Below are 23,169 nucleotides of genomic sequence, written 5' to 3' on the forward strand. Positions count from 1 at the left end.
GCTGTGGCCTATTTGGTACAGAGTGAAGGTGAAACAGTGTTAGTAAATCTGCCCTTTAGCCTTTTTACATAATGGGAGCAGGAAGGCCATAATGTTGTTGCAGCTACCATCCCATTATAGATCCATAGACAGGGCCGCCAGAACCACGGTGGCGATTCGCCCCACCACTTTTCAAAGTACTGTGGTGACGCCCCACCACTTTTTTGAGTTCAGGACACACATAAAAACCTCCGCTTTGCCTAAACTGCATGAAGCGCTGATCAGCACAAACAGGCAGAGTAAAACTGAACAGCAGAGCCAATCAGAATCTTCATTTCAGCTGGGAGGTGCTGTCAGACCTGCCCTGGTTGGTGCGAACCTGTCGAACTTTTTCTGTAGTTGGGTTTTGATGTGTGAAACTCCACCTGCATTCAGGCAGCACCAAACACCTGAACCGCGATGATTCACGAGGGAATTCAACACCAGAGCACTTTTTTTCCCCACTGCACATTTTCTCGGTACTGTCGGCACAACCTGCTGCTTTAACATCTCACTCTTTACAGGCGCTCACACACACGTGAGTGTTTGTTTATTGATCAGACGTTTTGCAGGGATGCGAGTGCTTGTTCCTGCACTGCGAGCTGCTGTAAATAACGAAAGACAAGCAATAAAGTAATGACATGCGTTTGATTATGGGTTGTGGAGCAAATTTTGCCCAAGCTTTAGCAATTTCAGTCAGTGGCCTAATGCATTGCTTCACTCAGCACTCAGCCAGCTTGGGATTTTTTTTCTTTTTTTTGAAACAATATGTTTTGCCCCACCACTTTTGGAGGTGTGGCGCCACCCCTGTCTATAGATAGCTTTTAATGTAGCGTCAAGTGCAGAGCCAAGACAGCTGTACAAGTGATAGGCTTGTTGTAGGAGAGTAGATGCACAGCAGCTCTTGCATCAGGCAGTAAAAGCATGTTCACATCCCCAATCTCACTGTACATCTTATTAAAGTTACACACCTGATTAAATGCATGTTTTTTAAGCTTAAAGAATTTGTCTCTAAGTCTAAATAGTGAAGTGGATGCTAATGTAATGTGATTTTGCCTTCCAAACAAGCAATATTCAGCCGTCAACAAGTGCTCAGCATATGTGGATGTTCTTCAGTTGTTGGAAAAGCAACCAGATGGCTCGTCGTGAAGCTGCTTGAGAGAACGCCAAGGGTGTAAAGCTCCATCAAGAACACCAAGAGTGCGTAAAGTGGCATCAAGGAAAAGAGGGGCACTTTGAACGCTCTAAAATAAAAGATAGTGGTGATTTCATACATTTGCTGTCTTCACACTTGTTCTAATAATGGAAAATGTAAAACATTAAGGATGCACAAAGCTACTTTTTCCCTTCCAATACGATCCTCAAGAACACTACATGGCTGAAAGTATGTCAGCAAAAGATAATGACACCTATGTGAGCTTGTTGGACATCTCATGCCAAAAACACGGGCATTTATATAGAACTGCAACCATTTTGCAGCTGTAACAGACTTCACTGTTCTGGGAAGTCTTTCCACAAGATTTTGGAGTGTGTCTGTGGGAGTGTGTGCTCATTCAATCAAAAGAGCATTTGTGAGACACTGATGTTGGCTGAGAAAGCCTGACTGGCAATCAATGTTCCAGTTCATCCAAAAGGTGTTCAGTGGGGTTGAGGTCAGGGCTCCTTGCAGACCACTGGAGTTCCTCCACACCAAACTCATCAACCTTTGTGCCCAGCGGGGACGGTCATGCTGGAACAGGAAAGAGTCTTCCTCAAACTGTTCCAAACATATCTGAAAATGTGTTATTGTACAAAATGTGTTTGTGTGATGTAGCATTAACGTCACCCTTCACTGGAACTGAGGGGACCAAGCACTGAAATACAGCCCCAGCCTGTGCAGTATGCAGTAGGTAGTGTTCTCCTGGCATCCACCAAACCCAGATTTTCCCATTAGACTGCCAGACAGTGAAATGTGATTCATCACTCCAGAGAACACATTTCCACATTCACCATGATGCGCCATGCACAGACTCAAGTCACACAAAAAAACTAACCGGCGCTCCTGGTCGAGTCCAAAATGAAGGGGTTCCTGAGCAGCTTTTGCAATTCATAGTTTGTGAATGCTTAATCATTTTTTATACAGAAAAAATGCAATAATTTTCTGAACACAGAAAAACATATAATATTTCAACAGCGCTGTTGCATTTTTGAGCACTTTTGAACTTCAGTTACAGGACTTTTTAACAGGGCCTTATACACATTCATGACATCAGTGAGTGCAAACCACTGCAATAAACCAATGAGCTGATCAGCTCACCAACCAATCAGCACTCAGTAGCAGTAATGCCAACCAATCAGTAAAAAGTAGCAGTGATGTAAGCATCCTACTGCCCAAAACCAGTTTGCTATTGAAAAACTGAAAGATCCTGAGAAGTTTTCATTGATTTTTAGTGGAACACATCTTTTTGCTTTCCAAAATAAAGGAAGGTCCCACACAAATGATTAGAAACAAGGTAGATTTTTTTGTTTTTAACTGGTTTAGTGTGACAGCTGGGATAGGCTCCAGCACCCCACCGCAACCCAGAAGGATAAGCGGTTTAGATGATGTGTGTGTGTGTGTGTGGTTTAGTGTGGCAACATATTCCAGACATTTTTCAAATTCAAATGCAAATTAGAAAATGCTAATTAAGCCTCTGCCCGAAGCTGGACAATGTCACTAACATTGGTGCTTCTGCAGCCACAAGCAATGTGTTTTACTCCATTCACCCCCATTCATTAAAGACTCACTCACAGGTAACTCTGTGTAATGTTTTGCGCTCAATTTTTTGATATAATGGGAGAAATAGGAAGTGGCCAGGCTCCCCTTAAACTGGCTCTCTTGTCAGTGGAAATGAAGACATAAAACTAGCACAAACTAATGTGAGGTAAAACGTAACAATAGCGTCATGACTCCATTCGGCTCTGAGGTCTCTTTGGACTCCAGCTCCCAGAACCCCCTGGGGGATCACGTGACTCCTGCCACACTCTCGCGCTCCAATCAGCACTCTAACTCTGCAGTGTACTGATCATGTTCACCTGTAGTTCATTGATTAGTTTATTATAAAGGCCAGGCTTGTAGGGTAGGTTCTTTGTGAGGTGTTGCTTCTGTCTCTAGAGCTACTGAGGGTTTATATCTGTTTGTTTTATGTTGGTTCTGACATTTTTGCTCTGTTTTTGACTTGCCTTATCCCTGTCCCCTTTTCGGATTGTTTGCTTGGTTATGTTTGTGCTTCTGTGTTTTTTGCCCTTTTTGGATCTGACCTATGCCTGTTTATTGACTTCGATTTTGGATTGTGTTTTCATCAGTAAAGCCTCTCATTATACTTGTAGCCATCAGCATCTGCGTCATTCTGTCGTGTTACAAATAGATTTTCGCAATTCATGTGGTTAAACAGAAACAAGTAGAACATGCTTTTGGACATCATCTCACATTCCCATAGTAACATCATCTGTGAATTTAGACAGAGATCTGACAGAAATTTCTCCAGATTCACCCTGGACACTCTTTGTGTACTATAAAATTAACTTTTTCATCGTTTGAGTCTGTTTGAGTGCTGAGGATTTGCTTCTATGGTCAGGTCCATTAAGTTGTTATTTTAGCTGTTTATAACAGCAACAGATTTTCACACGTTTAGGGGTTCAAAAGTAATTGGGCAATTGGCTGCTCAGCTGTTCCATGGCCAAGTGTGTGTTATTCCCTCATTATTTCACTTATAAGCAAGCAGATGAAAGGTCTTTAGTTGTCAATTGTGCCATTTGCATTTGGATGCTGTTGCTGTTAATTCTCAATATGAACTTCAAAGGGTTTCACTGCCAGTGCCATCGTTCGGCTGAAAAATCAAAACAAACCCATCAAAGAGTCAACAAAATCGTTAGGTGTTGCCAAATTAACTATTAGGTACATTCTTAAAAAGAAAGCTCAGAAACACCAAAAGACCGTGAGAATTGATTTTGGTGAACAACAGAAGAATAATTTTCCTGGTGAAGAAAAAAAACCTTCACAACAGTTCGCTAGATCAAGAACGCCCTCCAGTTTGTCAAAAAAACATCTAAAAAGCCTGTACAGCTCTGGAACATCTGGACAGATGAAACCAGAATGATGAGAAGAGAAGAGTGTGGAGAAAGGAAGGAACTGCTCATGATACGAAGCATACCACCGCGTGAGTCAAGCATGGTGGAGGTAGTGTCATGGCACAGGCATGTATGGCTGCCCATAGATCTGCTTCCCTTGTATTTATTCATGATGTTACTGCTGACAAAAGCAGCATGATGAGTTCTAGAGTGTATAAACTGCAAAAAGTGATATCTTAGCAAGTGAAAACACCTTAAATGTATACAAGATATGTAATATTTCCCATTATGAGACTGTTGTAAGAATACTATATGATTATTTCACTTATTTCTAGACATTTTTACTTGTTTCTATGAAATTGAATCTTATGAAAGTGTCTTATTCCATTGGTAGGTCATTTTACTTGTTTTAAGCATTATTTCTTGAAATAAGCAAAATAATCTTCATTATTTGTCGAGACAAGTAAACTGATCTGCCAATGGAATAAGACACTTTAACTAGATAAAATTATTTTAAATAAGTAAAAATGTATAGAAACAGGTGGAATAATCTTATAATTTTCTTACAACAATCTTATAATGAGAATTATAAAACGGGTAGTTCCAGTCCTAAAATCTGATTGGCTGAGCTGCGTTTGAAGCCATTGTAAAATCCACGATATACACACACCTATGACCGCCTCACAACAATTGAATCATGTATTACTGCGCCACGGCACTAAAAATCCTTGTGCTGTTAATGGAATAATCTTTGACTCTCATGCTGCTCGCATGGACCACAGAGTGTACTGATGAAGTAAGAACCTGTTTTTGTTTAAACTGAGGGACTGACAACTTATGTTCTTAACTAGAACTGGGCTGGTCAGCTAACTAACAGGCTAAAAGAGCCAACAGCCTAAAGAACTCCATCATTAATATCACAGACTTGAATTAAAGTACAACCCCATTTCCAGAAAAGTTGGGACGCTGTGCAAAATGTAAATAAAAACAAAATACAATAATGTACAAATCATTTAAACTCTTTACTTCATTGAGTACATAATAGTACAAAGACAACATGTCAAATGTTGAAACTGGGAAATTTTATTGTTTTTTGAAAATATATGCCCATTTTGAATTTGATGCCTACAACACATTCCAAAAAGTTGGGAAGGGAGCAACAAAAGGCTGGTAATGTTGTGTAATGCTAAAAAAAAATACCTGGTAGTTGATTGACAACAGGTCAGTAACATGATTGGGTATAAAAGAGCATCTCAGAGAGGCGGAGTCTTTCAGAAGTAAAGATGAGCAGCGTTCACCACTCTGTGAAACACTGCACGATCAAATAGTGCAACAGTTCAAGAATAACGTTTCTCAACATAAAATAGCAAAGAATTCGTTCTTCTCATCATCTACGGTACATAATAACATTATAAGATTCAGAGAATCTGGAGAAATCTCTGTATGTAAGGGACAAGGCCAAAAACCAGTTTTTGCTGGCCGTGATCTTTGGGTCCTCAGGCGACACTGCATAAAAAACAGACATGATTTTGTAAAGGAATTCTCTGCATGAGCTCAGAAACACTTCTGAAAACCACTGTCTGTGAAAACAGTTTGTCGCTGCATCCAAAAATGCAAGTTAAAACTCTCAAACGCAAAGAAGTAACCAAAAATAAATCCAGAAATGCTGCCACCTTCTCTGGGCCTGAGCTCATTTAAAATGGACTGAGAGGAAGTGGAAAAGTGTCCTGTGGTCTGACGAATCAACATCTGAAATTCTTTTTGGAAATCATGAATGCTGTGTCCTCCGGGCTAAAGACCACTCAGCTTGTTATCAGTCCACAGTTCAAAAGCCAGTATTCATGATGGCATAGGGGCGTATTAGTGCACCTGGCACGGGTGAAGTGCACATCTGTGAAGGCACCATTAATGCTGAATTCCCCTAATACTGTCTTTTTCAGGGAAGGCCTTGATTATTTTAGCAAGACAATGCCAAACCACATTCTGCGTATATTACAACAGCATGAGTGTAATCCCTTATGGGATTCAGTGTGGGAAAAAGCGATCCAATGAGCAGTGAGAGGTTCTCTGCTGACCTCAGAACAGCTGTGGCTCGGCCATAGACTGAACTGCCCGCTCTGTTCATCTCTGTACGAGACGACCTGAGTCCCAGAGTAACTTTGACTTCTTGTGATGCTCAGTTATGCAGCACACATGCTATAGGCTAACATGTAACATCGCTATGGTAAAATGTAGCTAGCTAGGAGTTTATTTAGCACAATTAACACATTAAGATTATAAATTACAAACCTTGTATTTCATATTTGTTTTGATTGCTCGTTTTGTTGCTGGCTAAATCAGCATGTTTTAGTCCAGCTCCAGTAACTGCTCAGTTTAGGCTACAGGCCCCATAGCAGTCTATAGTAGTGATTAGATGAGAAATCAAAGTTACCTACTCATAACATACAACCAGCATGAGAGAGTTCACTGTTGATAGAATCACATCATGTAGCTAACTTTAGTCAGGAATCAGCTGGTATGTTAGACTGTATTTTGTCTAATTAACTGCATAAATAGCTACCTTTCCTGCTAGCTGGGTTTTGGTACAGACTGCCTTTTATAACGTATGTTTAATATGTGCTTTTACAGTAATCAGTGAGGACAGAGATGCAAAAGAAACAAGCAAAGGTAGATAGACAGACAGACAGACAGACAGATAGATAGATAGATAGATAGATAGATAGATAGATAGATAGATAGATAGATAGATAGATGAAGGGATGGATGGATAGACAGACAGAGAGACAGATAGATAGATAGGTAGATGAATTGTGAGAAAGATAGATAAGCAGATAGATAGATAGATAGATAGATAGATAGATAGATAGATAGATAGATAGATGGATGGGATGGTTGGAGGGATGGATGGATGGATGGATGGACAGAAAGACAGACAAATGGATAGATGGATGGACGGACGGACGGACGGACAGACAGACAGATAGAAAGATAGAAAGATGGATGGATGGACAGACGGACAGACAGACAGATAGATACTTAGATAGATAGACAGACGGACAGACAGACAGATAGATACTTAGATAGATAGACAGACAGATGGATGGAAGGATAGATAGACAGATGGATTGAAGTATAGATAGATAGACGGAGGAATGGATGGATGGATGGATAGACAGACAGACAGAGAGACAGATAAAAAGATAGGTAGATGAATTGTGAGACAGATAGATAGATAGATGGATAGAAGGATAGATAGATAGATGAAGGGATGGATGGATAGACAGACAGACAGAGAGACAGATAGAAAGATAGGTAGATGAATTGTGAGAAAGATAGATAGATAGATAGATAGATAGATAGATAGATAGATAGATAGATAGATAGATAGATAAATAAATGACTGTATGAATAGCTATCTTTCCCGTTAGCTGGGTTTTGGTACAGACAGTCTTTTATAACGTATGTTTAATATGTGCTTTTACAGTAATCAGTGAGGACAGAGATGCAAAAGAAACAAGCAAAGATAGATAGATAGATAGACAGACAGACAGACAGACAGACAGACAGACAGATAGATAGATAGATAGATAGATAGATAGATAGATAGATAACTTAAGATAGATAAGATAAACTTAAACAGGGCAACTGGAGTTAAAGCAGTTTATGGAAGAATTAAGGCATGGGGAAGGAACAAATGAAAGGAAAAGGTGCATAATAGTTATGGAAGAGTAAAAAAGAGCAATGATTGGGTTGTTGGGTTATTTTATATGTTCTTCACAGAAAATGAGCAAAGGACAAGAAATCTGGGGTTGAACTAATTATAAATCACATCATTTTTTCTTTTGGTAAACATTGAAAATGAGTCCCACAGACCTGAACATCACACAAGGATTAATTTCCATCATTACCATCCGATCTGCCCTCAGGGGATGTCTGAAGTTTGGATCCAATGAACATCAACAAATAATGCCCAGTTAAGCCATAATGGAAAGATCAATTAGTTCCTCTATCGTCAGCGAACAGATCAGATCTAAACATGCAGAGAAAGGACCGTTTTATTCTGTTTCAAGGTTTTGTTGATAATTAGTGTGAAAGAAAAATAACTCTGTTTTCAGCGACCTCAGACAGAAACATCACATTCAGTTGGTCTCAAGAACAATTTCTCAGTCCACCTTACACCGAGGCCAAAGGTCTAACATCCTGACTTGCCCTGCCTTGTTTGTCTTCCCTTGTGTGTCTTGACATGCGCTTTTGTTGTTGTTTTGGTCTGTGTCTCCTCCCCAGACCTGTCTCCTTGTCATTTGTCCCACCTATCTGTTGTCTGTAGCCTGCTCATTAGTTCCAGATGTTTCTGGTTTGTTCCATGTTTATTTATACCTCTGGTTGTGTGCTTCATTTTCACTTGGTGCTTTGTTCTCTCAGGCCTTGATTTGTTATTTCTCGTTTGTTTACCAGTTTACCTTATGTCCCTTTGTATTTTGTTTCCTTTCTGTCTAAGGCCCAATCCCATTTCTTATTATGACCCCTACCCCTTGTTTACGATTGTCACCTTGCCCCTTAGAACTGTGTTACAAGGGTAGTGCTTGAAATCTTCCCTACAAAATGGGACCCTCAAATAAAAAAGAACAATACTTAATTAACAGCTACCAGCGCTGCTCTGTAGGCGACCCTGCCAGTCTGCAGTGACAGCAGAGGAGGGTAAAGTTCAGCTCCTCACTGCTGGGCTTTAGTTACATTTAGGCCATTAAATGCCTTTAAAGAGAGGAGGACAACTATTTAATATCGCCCACCCCTAATTCTTCAGTGATGTGAAGCTTAACTCAGCTGTTTGCCAGCTTCTCATTCGAATTTGCCCATTGCTTTAATGGAGCAGCAGTTACATTCTGGCACCTTGGGCATCAGTACTGCCAGACTATTTAAGGTGGAACGGGAAATTTAGCTAGCTAGCTACCCAGACATCAGCATACTACTAACAATTCTTTATGCTTGTTATGAAGAAAAGGGCCATAATACATTGAAACGACAATAAACTATGATAATACAGTGGTTGTCATCATTTTTAATGGAGAGAATTCTCACATTTGTGGGTTTCTTGCCGGTTTTTCTTTTCTCATAACACTCTGTTTGGAGTGTGCCACTGAAAAACTTCCGTTTGGAGAGTCAAGTAACCCTAACACTTCGCCCTACTCCTCTATCTCAATCAAAATCAGGACACCTTACCTCTAGAGATGAACAAATCGGAGGGGTTGGGCTAAGTGGCGAGGGGTGAAATGGGATTGGGCCAAGTATTTTATCATTACTGTTCCTTATTTGTTAATTCACTTGTGTAGAGTCATTGCCTTCCACGTTTTCAGTAAATCAAAGGACTTGCACATGCATCCTGCCTCTTTGTCTCTCCCATCGTTGTGAAATGACTTTGAGACCGAGGCCGCTCTGGAGTAACACTAACTACTAGTCCCTCCATCTGTTACAATTAACCCTGCCCATGGGGTAAGCCGTGATGTTTGCTCTGACTCTGCTTTCAGCTGAATTATTCATTAACAATATGTGCTGGAAGTTTATGTGTTTATTTGTAGCAGAGATGTGTGAGCTGCTTGTATGAACGTAGTATTAATGTTCCTCCAATCGTTTGTAAAATTATTCAGCAAAAAAAACTAAACGTTATGTTGTGCCTCACTCTCTCTCTGGAGCCAGACACGAGACCTTTACACCTTTGCAAAGTAAACGTACTCCAGAATGATGTAGTTACTGCCTATCTGTCTGCAAGCAGACTCATTTGGATCCAGGGATCCGTGTGAGATCCGTTACAGTCGCTACCGTATCATCTGATCAGCCAGCTGGGAGGCTCTTGAACAGGAACTGCACAGTCTGTATCGCTGCGGCCGACAGCGTGTGGCTGAGCAGATGAATGATGCCGGTGGAGCTTGGCAGTGCAGCTGGGAAACGAGAGATTCACTCTCAGCTAATATAGCTGAGCGCTCCATGGCCGAATTGATTTTGTAGCACCAGTCTGAGAGCCCTAATACGAGCTCATTTGATTCTAAAAGCAGATTTTTCTCGCATGTTTGCATGTCGCCTTCCTCATTACCAAAATGCCGTGGGCCATTAGCTTGTTAAGCGGACATGATTCGTCTGCATAATGTCATCTTTAAATCTACACAGACATCTCACTAAGACGGATTACCACCATGGTCCAGTTACCCAGAGGACACTTTCACACGGGAAGTAATATAGTGTCACAGAATGAAAGAACTCCAATATACTACTGTACTCCTCATATAAATGATCGGTTGTCATATTAGATACGGAGTGGCTGGAAAGACGTCAGTTTTATAGGATGTGATCTCATTGCTTCAGATTTTGAAAGTGTGGCTGCCGCTTAATTGCACTATAACATATGGTTGCTGCAAGTTTTCCCAAGTATCTAGTGTGTGTTTGGTGAAATCGTGTATTAAATGAGATGAGATGTTTCTAAATTTCTGTGTATTTCAATTGCAGAGATGTAAGCAGTCATTCAGAGTGCTTTGATGTGAAATGGTTCATTGTAGGGAGACTTAGTGACTCACATTTTACAGTGGTGGTGATAGGAACCAGGGGTCGCCATGACTACAACACAAATATAGCCATTTTATTTACTATCCAAAACCACCAGTGAACCTACACGAGTCCTCTGAGTTTTATATGTATGTACACGTATATACATTTACACACATTTATATTCACCATTAGAGAAGCCTTTGTTTTGCATCGTATCTCCTGTGCCCCCTGTTGTTTTCCAGGGGCCTAAAGGCCCCATAAAACAGAAGAGCCGATTCCACATACTTTACGGACTTTCTGTGCTGTGCGGTGAGAAGTGAAGCTGACCGAGAAAGCCGTCCTTGAGTGACAGGAGTACATTGGATTCCTTGGACCCCAGTTTAGGAAGCACCACTATGGGAAGTGATGGGAAAAAGCTCAGTGCCTTGTCATCAGTAAAGGACAGTAGATTAGCCAGAGTGATGAGCTGTTGGCCGCAGAGAAAGGCTGATAAGAACTCTGGAATTAAACTTGGCTCAGGGAAGCTCATGCTGTTAAAGGTGAAAAAAATGGACCCGAGAGTCTTCGTGATTGTTTCTCTTTTTAGAAAACACAAAGATCGCCCACTTTGTTATCTCTACTGTCCACGGACACATCAATCAAACCAGAGGCTGCCACATCGACCCTCTCCAGCAGGATCAATGCCCTTTCCTCCTGGGTTTGTTGCAGCAGAGATTGTCAAGAGATACTGAAGGGAAGGGCTGCGGCCCACTGCCAAGTGCAGAAAAATGGATTACCTTGGAAGAGAAAGCAAGAAAGCAATTAATTAGATTTGCTCGGTCATGATGTGTGTTATTGTATGTGTATATATTATGGTATATAGCACTGAGCACGATGTTTAATGACATTCATCTTGGCAATAAATATATGTCTTAGCCAGTCGAAACACAATATATCTTTAGAATAAATGCAAATAAACATAAATGCAGTGCAAAGAAACAAGAATTTCATATTTTGATCTTGTGAGTTTGAAGTTTGAAGAACTGCAGTTCCAGATTTCTGCCTTGATTTGTTGAATTCCACCACCAGTACAGCTAATTTAACACAAGTAAGCACTGATTAATCAAACCACGCATTGGATAAGAACTACAACACTGGGCTGCCACTGTGAGGAGAGGGTTGGGAAGGGTATTGTATGTGTTGCGGTAGCTGCCACTTGCTCCGGTTCACAGAAGGACTCCACCAAAGGGACGTCAAGTGTTGCTATTTAATGTTGTTCTTTAGTTTAATGTGTGTGTATGTGTTGCTTGTGTTATTGTGTGTTGGGCTGGGTAACATAATGTAGAGTGAAGAGCTATGGTTAGTAGTGACCTTGCCTGCTATCTCCGGCTGTGTTTATGTGCCTTTTCTGCTGGTCTTCTTATTTCAGCAGACATCAGGGCCTCTCCTGTCTTTCCTTCTTTTCCAAGACACTACAATATACAACCTCCGTCAAATTACATGAGAAAATGCGTTTTTAAAGTTCTTCCTTTTTAAGGACCAAACATTTTGTTCTGAAAATTGTGGGGCAACATTTCTGTATATTTGCTGAGTTTAACATGTTGGAAAAAAAATAAAATATAAAATTTAAAATGTGCCATGACTTTAGCAGAGGCCACTTTATTTACGCTTTATTTTTTCCTCCCAATGTGTTAAATTCAGCAAATAAACAGTAATTGTGCATTAAAATGTGCAGTGTGTTCCCTCTAGAGGATGTGCGCTTATTATCACCTAGAAAATCAACAAAAACATGTAATTTGATGGTTTTGCAAAGATTGTAAATGTGTGTAACACGGTCATTGTCAACGTTTGTGTTGTGTCTGTTATAATATTTTAACTTTTCTGAGATAAATAAAATATAAAAAGTGAAAAAAGTACACTTTATTATGCTTAAGTATGTTTTTATGGAGGCCCGCTGGCGACATAATGTATAAATAAAAATATGCGTGGCCACGACTTAGTAAGGCGTGGTAACGTTCAAGATCCTAATGCATGGCCACCACGTAGTAAGGCGTGGGAACAAGATCGTAATGAATGGCCACAACTTAGTAAGCTGTGATCTCGTTCCCACGCTTTACTAAGTCATGGCCATGACTTACGCTGGCCTTACACCAAACGGCTTTTCAAGCGATTTCACTGTCTCAGACAAATATCTAGTGTCGGAATAAAATCATGAGGGTCTTGTTAGAGTCGCGTCGCGCTCGGGTCATCCTGTTACACTGTTTGTTTTTTATGGTTTAGTTCATAACACCCAATCAACAACACCGAATCGCTGCATGTTGTGTTGATGTGTAAATCTTTATGTTAAATAAAAAATGTAGCTGCACATCTTACAGGTTAATTAAAAGATTCTGGGTGATGATCTGCCAGAGCACACAGTTCTACAGCGAACTGAGCTGAGCCTCAGATCTTTACCTGCTCAGCCAACATATCTTCCCATCTGCACCACTACAGAGTGGAAGGAAAAGTGTTTATCTGCTTGTGAATGTCCACCAGGTGCATGATGGGGAATAATCTCAAAAATCTAGTTGCAGTCTTGTAAATAGTGACCCTGCAAGATCCCCAGTCTTTACAAAATCATAGTCTGTGACTAAAAACCGTGACACTGTCTTTAGATGTGAGAGGGTGTCAGACTTTAGTCTTTCAAAAGTCTTTTCAAAGTCTTCCAGTGTATGGTCAGCATTAATCATCTCATTTCCACGCCTTACTAAGTCATGGCCACGCATTAGGATCTAGTTCCCACGCGTTAATAAGGCGTGGCCGTGCATTATTTTTATTTACACAGGATGTCACCAGCAGGGCTCCGTAGTTTTTGATTAACTACGTGGTAACTACTGTACAGTCGTTAGAAACCAGCGGAAATGAGACGGAAAGAGTAAAAACAGCGCTGCGCTCAAAAACTTCATTTCCCATGATCACTTTGTCCTGTCACCTGACCGTGCAGTAACTCCTTTCCTCATTGGCTGGCGCCGCTGTAGTTCCGAATGACGTCTGTTTGGGTGTAGTAGCGGAAAGATGGCAGCCGACACAGGGCGATACAGGAGCGCGGTGTCCAAAAGCAAAGACCCCTCGGGCTTATTAATCTCTGTTATAAGGTAAGCCTGACGTTTTCCGCTTGTTTTGCGTCTTGCCTTCGTGTGTGCGGCGTTTCTTGGCGGGACGTTTGGCAGAAGAGCTCTTTTAACGGCCTAACGAGGCAAAACAATGACCACAACGTTAGCATGTCAGCTAACCCAGCGAGACCAGCGTTACGTCCTGTTTTTCTGTTTATTTCGCAGTTCAGAAACAAACACACAAGTCAGTTTGATTGACGTGAAGATGACATTTGTCCGTTTTTGTGAAACCTTCACAATACTGCCAAATGACATTAGAAAGTCGGTCATAATGCTGGACGTGCAGCTCAACCCGGTTAAGTTAACGGTCATTTTTAGCAGCAGTGATCTGTAAATCATTGTCAGTGAACGTGACTGCAGTAGTTCTTCTCTTGTTGGTCTATTTCAGCTGGTAAAATGTGTTCTGCTCTCTATCTGCTGACGTTCTGGGTCATTTTGAGGGCTAAAAAGTGTCTTTGCGACTTGGCTCAAGTGTTTGACATCCAGACTGACAACCTAGAACAACAGAAAAGGGTCAACAACCTTGAAAAAGATGGTTCTTTTAGGGTTCCTTAGTAATGCCAATGGCTATGTTTAAAATCTTGACTTCTACATAGGGTCATTTCATGCTTGGCTCTTTTTATGGTGAGTGTGGTTCTTCAGGCTGATGGAGAATGTGTTGTGTATGGTCCTATATAAAACCTTTCTGAAAATGGTTCTATACAGCACCAACAAGGGTTCTTCTGTTATTACGATGTCAAGCTTGAAATATATACAAGAATGCTTTTCGGTGTTATATGGAACGTTTCACTATGCAGACAATCATTTAAGCAAGAATTGGTTCTATATAGAACTCGTGGTACTAAATAGAAGCATTGTCTTTACTAAAGAGGCTTTAAAGAACCATCTTTTTTGACCCTGTAGAAATGTATGAAATTTCACTCCACTGTGTACTTGTACATAGATGGAATGACAATAAAAGTCTCTTGACGTGACTTGGACCATATCAAAGCCTTTACTGCCGCAGTAAAGCCGTTGTAATGATAATAGTAGTGACGGTTCTCCTTGAAAGACAGCTTTTTTCCTCAGCGTCCCTCTTGAAAAGTCAACAGATGCTGGATTCAGTATGTCTGGAGAAAGTTTCCTACCGCCAGCAGAAAGTAGGCCTTGACTTTAGTTTATCTGGTCAAGCGTGGCCCACAGGTGACTTCGTAAGTCTGCCAGCATGAACAATAGGGCAAGTCAGCATTTGCGATGACTGACTTGCCATTCTCCTGTGCTTTTCCTTCAGGGTTCCTCTGATCTGGTAGGTGACGTCTCATGAGCTTAGAGATGTCTGGGATCAGCAGCATCACGTCCAGTAGGCAAAACACAGCAGGGATGTTTTCTTTTGCTGATGTAGGCACGGCAGTAAGATTAGGCGGTGAGACAAGAGTGCAGCGAGGGCGCGTTGTTGGAAAAGCCGAGAGATGAACACCTACGGAGTCGGCCGTCGCCTGTTAAACAAGTTTGCCAGCCTCAGTGGGGAAAGGGAGAGGGTCTCTGTCTGTGCTGTTGATCAGTTAAGGACTTTCAAAAGCTCTTTGCGTCTCAGTGTGGTCTCCACCTCGGCCACACTTGAGCACGTCCTTTCATCATTTCTATTATATGATGGACGTACTCAGTCTTCAAGATTAGATTAGTGAGGTCCCAGACTCAAAGCTCATATGTGCCTTTTTTCCCCTCTTACCTTTTCTTGCAGTCTTGGCGAGCCCTTATGAAGGGACCCTGCCTTCGAACCCTCTCTTTTTCTCTGAAAGGCTGTGAGAGTGCAGTGTGGCTGTAATGAGCTCTGTGGGGAGAGTGTGCTCTGCTTGCCTTTGCTTTGTAGCCATGAGCTGCACTGCAGTGGAGATTAATCACAACAGCTTCTTTGAGCTGTGGTGTTGTTTCTGGCAGTCGGCCATCGGGGAATTCTGTTGGATGGCCATTGTCCCCAGTCAGCATCTGAGTTAGAGGAGACGCTTTCTTTAAATTAAACGGATAAGCTAATTAAAATTGTGTTGCCTGAATCCAACTGTGTTATTCCAAGTGTCTACAAGATACTAATTATGATATGAGTTTGTGCTTGGATCCAAATATGAGCCTGAGATTATATAAAGACAGTCAAACAGATGTTTTCCCATCTCTTTTGATAAATTTCTGGATAATTAAATGGATGAGATGTAAACAGGCTTATTCAGAGTGGTTTGATGTGGGATACTAAGTTCTAGAGAAACTTTGAGAGGCAGAATTATTCACAGTTGTGGTGATAGGAACCAGACGTCTGAAGAAAGTTCAGATCACAAGAAAGTTATTCCGTGAAATGATCACAAATATGTTGCCCAATGGCTGAGACATTGTTTTATGACAGATTTGAGGTAAGATTTTAGTCTAAATCTTACTTATTTTAATTCATTCATGACATAGAGATACGTGGAGAACGTTATAAGGCAAAATAGTCCCCAAAAAACATATTTTAACCACATTTGAGATGGTAAATAAAATGGCTATATTTGTGTTGTAGATATTTACATTCCTGTCTCCTCCACTGTGAAGAAGCCCTCTGTAAGTTACTTGATTTACATCTAAAGGATTGAATTGGGTAGAAATTTAGAAAAATCGGTGGAGTTCCCCTTTAGGTTTCAGCCTCTTTAGACTTACTGGAGTTATGTCCTACAGAAGTGCTTTTCATATGATTAGTAGAGACAGCATATCGGTCCCTGTGGGTATCTGTATTGGGCTTGTATCAGTGGAATATACTGAATAGGATACTGGAGGGAGAAAAGAATGAATACGATCCAGTCAAGTCAAGTCAAAGTTTATTTATATAGCGCTTTTTACAAGAGACGTTGTCACAAAACAGCTTTACAGAAAAATGCGGGTTCGAGCCCCCATGAGCATCGCCAGTGGAAGAAACCTTGAGAGGAACCAAGACTCAAAAGGGGAACCCATCCTCCTCTGGTCGACCCCAGATAGCAAACAGTGTTAGTATAAAATACTGAAATACAGAAAAGGGGGAAAGCAGGTGAAGCTGCGTTATAATTAAATAGTTCCGAGTTTGTGCCGCAGCAGCAGCATCAGGAGGGTCAGTTCATGCAGGTGAGGTTTGCCCAGTGCTGTACAGCAGGGAGCTCCATGGTGGTCACACTGGTCCAGTGGGCACCCAATCAGGGCAGAAGAAGTAACAGCATCAGACACACAGAATTGACAGATATTCAACACGGCAAAGAAACACACAGAGTTAGTTCTTTAAAGAGTGACTGATTACAGTATACAGTGTTAACAGAGAGCAGCAGAGACTCCGATAGGTCCAGCTTTTACAGCCCAACTAAAAGGGAGAACCAGCAGGGTAACGAAGACGTGAGGCCTCCTGAGATGTCAGCGCCCCTCTGCTACACTGTCACCAAATTTGAGTGAGTGGGACGACAGCACCAGCACTCCCAGTTAACCATAATAAACTGGCGGTCCTGAAATGGCACTCATTCACGCTGTGTTAGCTATGTAGTTCTTCCTGTGGGGTAGTAGAGCAGTTTAAGTGTGATAGCCTGCTTTTAGACCCCGTTTGCACCTGGTTGTTTCATGTGTCTTGAGTGTATTGTGGATAATCTCTGAATATAATCTACATTAAAATGCAGATGTAAATGCACCCAAGATGCTATCAAAACATGATTTGAATCTGATCGCTCAAACCACTTCGGGAGGTCGTCTGAGATGCATGAGCCAGATGTTAAATGTGGTGTTAAGAGTGTAAATGTGGCTTTTCTCAAAGCCACATTTGACAACTGAAACCCCTCTGCTGTTCTGCATATGGGTAGAAATGTCCAGCAGACTGCCACGACTATACAGAGGCATCACTGCTTCTTCAGTTCAGCTGTGAGATTCTCCTCTGAGTTGAATTCAGTAGCTTTAAGTGGCCTGAGCTGCTTAAAAATAAAGCACCAGATTGGTTCACTTTTACTTTGCCTTGATATTATATTGAATAATAGTATTCTTAATGGTCGTTTTCTTGAAAACATTAATGTAAAGTTGGTGTAAGAAAATGAATAATGAATAACACGATGCAAATTGTAATTTTCAAGGCAGCAGATGTTTTTTGAATAGAACAGGAAAAACAAAGAAACAACACAGGTGATTGTTTGTTGTATAAAAGCTGATTTGCATGTTATGTGCCACATTTTAATGAGATTTCAGTCTGACTAGCCAGACTGCATCTGACTACTAAGTGTATAAACATGCGGTTAAAATCATATCAGGTTACAATATGGATACAAATCCAGGTGTAAACAGAGGCTTAAATGTTTGTCTTATGTGAAATGCTTCAATTAAAATAGCTACCTCTGTTTACACTATATTAAAATAGCTAATTGTAAAGCTTAGTAGTTTTTAAGGGAGAAATATTGAATTGGTATCGACTGATATTCAAGGTTGCAATATCAGTGTTGGTGTCAGGGGGAAAAATGCTATTGTGCCATTTCCAATAAGTAGTTTTGTGCTGATGTTTTACATTTTAATTGTTTTGTACATGTCTTAAGCTTTTATTATCCTCATATATCCTTATAGCAGTCGGTCTATGTCACACCTGCAGATCAACACAAAACACCACCTGGCTTGTATTTTCAGATTCTCCTCTTTAAGAATCTTTTGGAACGTCACATTACAGTTAATGCTGTTTTTTAAGGCGATCTGTATTGTGATTTTACATTTGTAAACATATTTTTCTTCTCGTAGGACCCTGTCAAGCAGTGACGATGTGCAGGACCGGGAGACGGAGAAGAGTCGCCTGGAGGACGCCTATGAGAAATGTGACCGTGATCTGGATGAGCTCATTGTTCAGCACTACACTGAACTCACCACCGCCATCCGCACCTACCAGAGCATCACCGAGAGGATCACCAACTCTCGCAACAAGATCAAACAGGTGGGGGAGGCACACATACTCTAACAGAGACATGTGGAAATAAATTAATATCCCTCGTTTTGCTTCAAAGTGTGGTGGAGAATCAGGTACAAACTGGCCCTGTCTGCCATTGTAAATTAACAGTGTTTACACTTTTCCTTTTTTAACACGAGTCCCAGTCGCAGGGAGCGGTGCCGTAGCACTATGGGTAATAGTGACGGTCTGTTGGTTTGTCCCTGAAGCTCTTGGCGGTTTTTGGGGTGTCAAATCTGTCTTCCTGTCATTGCTGGCTTCCCCACACATACACACAAACACTCTTGCTCGCCCTCTCTCTAGAGAAATTAGGGGAAAGCGGCCGACTCAGTCTATTTGCGGCTAATGTTCTTGATGAGAGATGCCGAGGGACTAGCTATCACTTCTTTCACTCGTACACAGATCATTTTCAAGACACAGGTGACTGAATTGATTGCTGCGCTCGTGAAAGATGTTTACGTAGAGGATGTTTATCCTGCTTCTGTTTGTGTGAATGTAATCTGTGCCATGCTCATATTGGTGTATATCTAAAAAAACACTTTTTGAAAAATTGTCCTGTTAAACTTACAGCATTTAAAATCCCTCCTTTCTCAAAAGCTGCACTAACAGTAAGTCTGGGAGTATGTGTGTACTTTTGTTTCAGCACAGCTTACGTTATATGGCCAAAAGTATGTGGACACCTGACCATCACATCTGCATGAGCTTGATGGACATCCCATTCCAAAACGAATGTGGAGTTTAGCCCCCTCTTTGTGGCTATAACAGCCTCCACTCTTCTGGGATGCTTTCCACAAGATTTTGGAGTGTGTCTGTGGGAATTTGTGCCCATTCAGTCAAAAGAGCATTTGTGAAGTAAGACACTGATGTTGGATGAGAAGGTCTGGCTTGTAATTGACAGCCCAGTTCATCCCAAACGTTGTTCAGTTGGGTTATCGATTATTGTGACTCTCAGTCGACACTCCAGTTCATCCCAAAGGTGTTCAGTGGGGTTGAGGTCAGGGCTCTCCACAGGCCACTGGAGTTCCTCCACACCAAACTTGTCACACCATGTTTTTATGGAGCTTGCTTTGTGCACAGGGGCTCAGTCATGCTGGAACAGGAAAGGATCTTCCCCAAACTGCTGCCACAAAGTTGGAAGCGTATAATTGTCTAAAATGTCTTTGTGTGCTGTAGCATTAACATCACCCTTCACTGGAACTAAGGGACTTAAACCCTGGAAAACTGGAAAGCTCCAGACTGGATATATATATATAGACTGAGGTCTTCAGTATGACCTGTTCTACTGCCACTGTTTGTCTATGGAGATTGCATGGCTATGTGCTTGATTGATGATACCTGTTAGCAGTGAGTGTGGCTGAAGTACCTCACATCAATAATTAGGAAGGGTGTCCCCATACTTTTGGCCACATAGTTTATGTTGTGCACTTCTCAGTGAACCTGAACCGAATTTTAAACATTTTTACAATGCCGCCTGACCAGACACGCTTGTTTGGTGTTATCTAAGATATCATACACATAGGGCTAATTGACCATAACAAATCACTGTTTACTTTATATTGCATATTCATGAGCCATAAGTCAGCTTGCCTTCCACATTATTCTGCTTGACAGTGTACAAATGCTCAGTTTTGGGATGCAAGAGGGAGTTAGTTATAGTCACTCTCTGTGCCCAATTCCAAATAATGAGACGAGCCTCAGTTTCTTTTTCTGTCTTTAGTGAACTTTTTTTTCTCCAAGTGCTTTTTTGCCTGTGATCTAACTTTTATCCACAACTTAGCACAATTGTAAATCAAAGATGTGCATGTAATTCATTTTTGCTTTGTATGTTGCAGTTTTTCAGTGAATCTCTTACTAAATACTTAAACTTAAAGTCTAACTCTCAACATTGTTGGAGGAGCCTGTTAGCTGTTTGCTCAGCTTATTGTTAAAATGTTTTCTTGTGTAGAATTTATTTAGTATGGTTTCACATCTTTCTCTTCTAAGATGAGCTCGGTTCTGATGTTCTCTTCGGGCTCATATTTGTATAATTGAGTTATTATTATTATTATTCGACTGATATTCAAAGATTTCAGTATTAGTGTTGGTGTCAGGAGGGAAAAGTGGTATTGTGCCATTTCTAATAAATAGTATTGTGCAGATTTTTTTTTAACTTTAATTGTTTTGTACATGTCTTAAGCTTTATTGTAGTAATAATGATAACAATACTGATACTAATTTATTTAGAGAGCACTTTATACTATGTTTGATAATTTTAATAAAATTTATTTTTTAATAAAATTAAATTATTGCATGCTCTTCAACTAAATCTTCAAACTAAATTGGATTGATACGTTTATTGCATGGGTTGTCAGTTAGTCTAGAAGTGTGCAATGCATTGAGGTTCCTACCCACAAAGTGAACTGGGTCAAGTCAACAGAGAAAAGTATGAAACTCTTGTTTTAACTTATCTTTGGAGAAAATATCTCAAACTGAAATGCATGAGATTGTTTGCCAACATTTTATTTTTGACAGTTGTTTCAAAAAATACTTGTGTTGGACCTTTAAGGCTCTTTTGGATCTTTTTTTTATTTTGTGCTTCTCAGTTTGCAATTGACATTGGATGTTTTATACAGAGCGGATTGGCTATAAAGATAGTGAAAGCTGAAATGGTGCCGTTTATGATTTGCTTGTTTTGAACTGCTCTAAAACTGTGTGAGGTGTAATGACAATAACCCCAATCATCATTTAAGCAAAGCTTTCCAAAATATGCAAATGTTCCCAAGAAAGAATGACAGGTGGAGCTAATTAGAAATACGCACATAAGATCATGCTAACTGGTTGCCACTTGCTCCCGTTAGCGTTTTTGGATGAGTTATTTCCTAATTATCTCTTTGGTCTGTCCTCTTAAGGTGAAGGAGAACCTGCTGTCGTGTAAGATGCTGCTGCACTGTAAGCGGGACGAGCTGAGGAAGCTGTGGATCGAGGGGATAGAGCACAAGCACGTCCTCAATCTGCTGGACGAGATCGAGAACATCAAGCAGGTCCCCCAGAAACTGGAGACCTTCATGGCCAGCAAGCACTACCTGCACGCCACCGACATGCTGGTGAGTCGCTGTTTGTGTGTGTATGTTGTGTAGAGTGGTGTCCCAAAGTCTGGTTTCCATTTAAACCAGGAAATAAACAACAGAAAGTTTCTGAATCTTGAAAACATTTAAAACGAAGGAAAGTTATGACAAGTAAACTGAAGAAGAAATATCCAAAATTCTGCACTACTTCTAGATCACTATTCAAATTTAAGCCAATTTGAGATATTCACCAGGTTGTACAAATTGTGCAATTGTTCAGTCGACTCTCGGATTTGATCTACTGTTTATAAGCTTATGGAGCCCATGCCAGCTTGAACACATGCTGTCATTGAAGCAAAAGGGAAATATAGCAAATACTAATAAATTCTGAAATTCAGGTAAACATTCAAAGATTCTACTTTTCACTCAAATATCATTTGTAATAAAAACATCATATTAAATTAGAACTGAATACAAAATAGAAGGGGGTGGAGCTATTATGCTTTGGCAGCCAGTATCACAGGAAACATTGCACAGGTAGATGAAAGATAAATTCCCCTAAATATGTGAACATACATAAATATCAGCAAGTCCTGGGAGAGAATGTGACACAATCAAGAAATAGAAACTGAAAAGAGGTTGGCTTCTGTAGGACAATGATCCAAAACATACCTCAAAATCCACCATGAATTATTTCAGGAAACACAAGCTGAAGGTGAACATCATTGAAAATCTGTGGGTAGAGCTTAAACGTGATGTGCACGTAAGACACCCCTAGGATACTGCAGAACGAGAGGTATTCTGTGAGGAAGAGCAGGTAAAAAATCCTAAAACGAGATCAGAAAGACTCTTGGCTGGCTACAAAAAGTCTTTGCGATCTGTAATATGTGCCAGAGGGTTGTTGCTGAATATTAACACATTATGCCCCAATTACTACTTTAGTTTAAGCAAATATAAATAAGCTAAGAAATTAACATTTGCAGAAAAGTTTATTTTTTGAAATGGTGTGCCGCAGATCAAAATATGTAATTTGGCCAGGGGAGCCCAAACTTTTGCATGTAGCTATACCAGTGACCCACTGAAACACTAAATTCCCTAAATTTGTAGACCTTCTTAATATAGTTGTATTCTTTTATGTGTGACTCTTTTCCAGATCTTTGTAAAAGAGAAAACAGGGAATAAACTATTGTAAATTCTGGCTTAAATGGTTTAAATTGATCATTAAACTGAACCGAGGTTGACAGAGACTAATGAGGAATTTCATTACTACCATGGTATCTCCTAATGTTTACATCTTCCTGGGTAAACATGGAAGAAGTCCCAGAAGAAGTGCCAGTTAAATTCATTTTTAATTAGACAGAATGCGAGAATGTTCTAAGTGATATTTGCTTTTCCATGTTCCATCTTTGGTAAGATTTGT

General features: G+C 40.5%; 1 protein-coding gene across 2 annotated transcripts in view; it reads left to right on the plus strand.

Annotated features, from left to right (window-relative positions):
* The first annotated feature begins 13,657 nt into the window (after positions 1 to 13,657).
* Positions 13,658 to 23,169, plus strand: part of exoc4 (exocyst complex component 4) — a 253,715-nt gene continuing 244,203 nt past the window's right edge. For both annotated transcript variants that reach the window (XM_036577676.1, XM_036577677.1), the window contains exons 1-3: positions 13,658 to 13,757; positions 18,504 to 18,693; positions 21,594 to 21,788. In XM_036577676.1, the coding sequence (XP_036433569.1) occupies positions 13,678 to 13,757; positions 18,504 to 18,693; positions 21,594 to 21,788 (465 nt within the window). In that variant the 5' untranslated portion in view covers positions 13,658 to 13,677. The remainder of the gene's footprint in view (positions 13,758 to 18,503; positions 18,694 to 21,593; positions 21,789 to 23,169) is intronic.

The sequence above is a fragment of the Colossoma macropomum genome, unplaced genomic scaffold, assembly GCF_904425465.1.
Source record: "Colossoma macropomum unplaced genomic scaffold, Colossoma_macropomum, whole genome shotgun sequence".
Classification (NCBI taxonomy): Eukaryota; Metazoa; Chordata; class Actinopteri; order Characiformes; family Serrasalmidae; genus Colossoma; species Colossoma macropomum.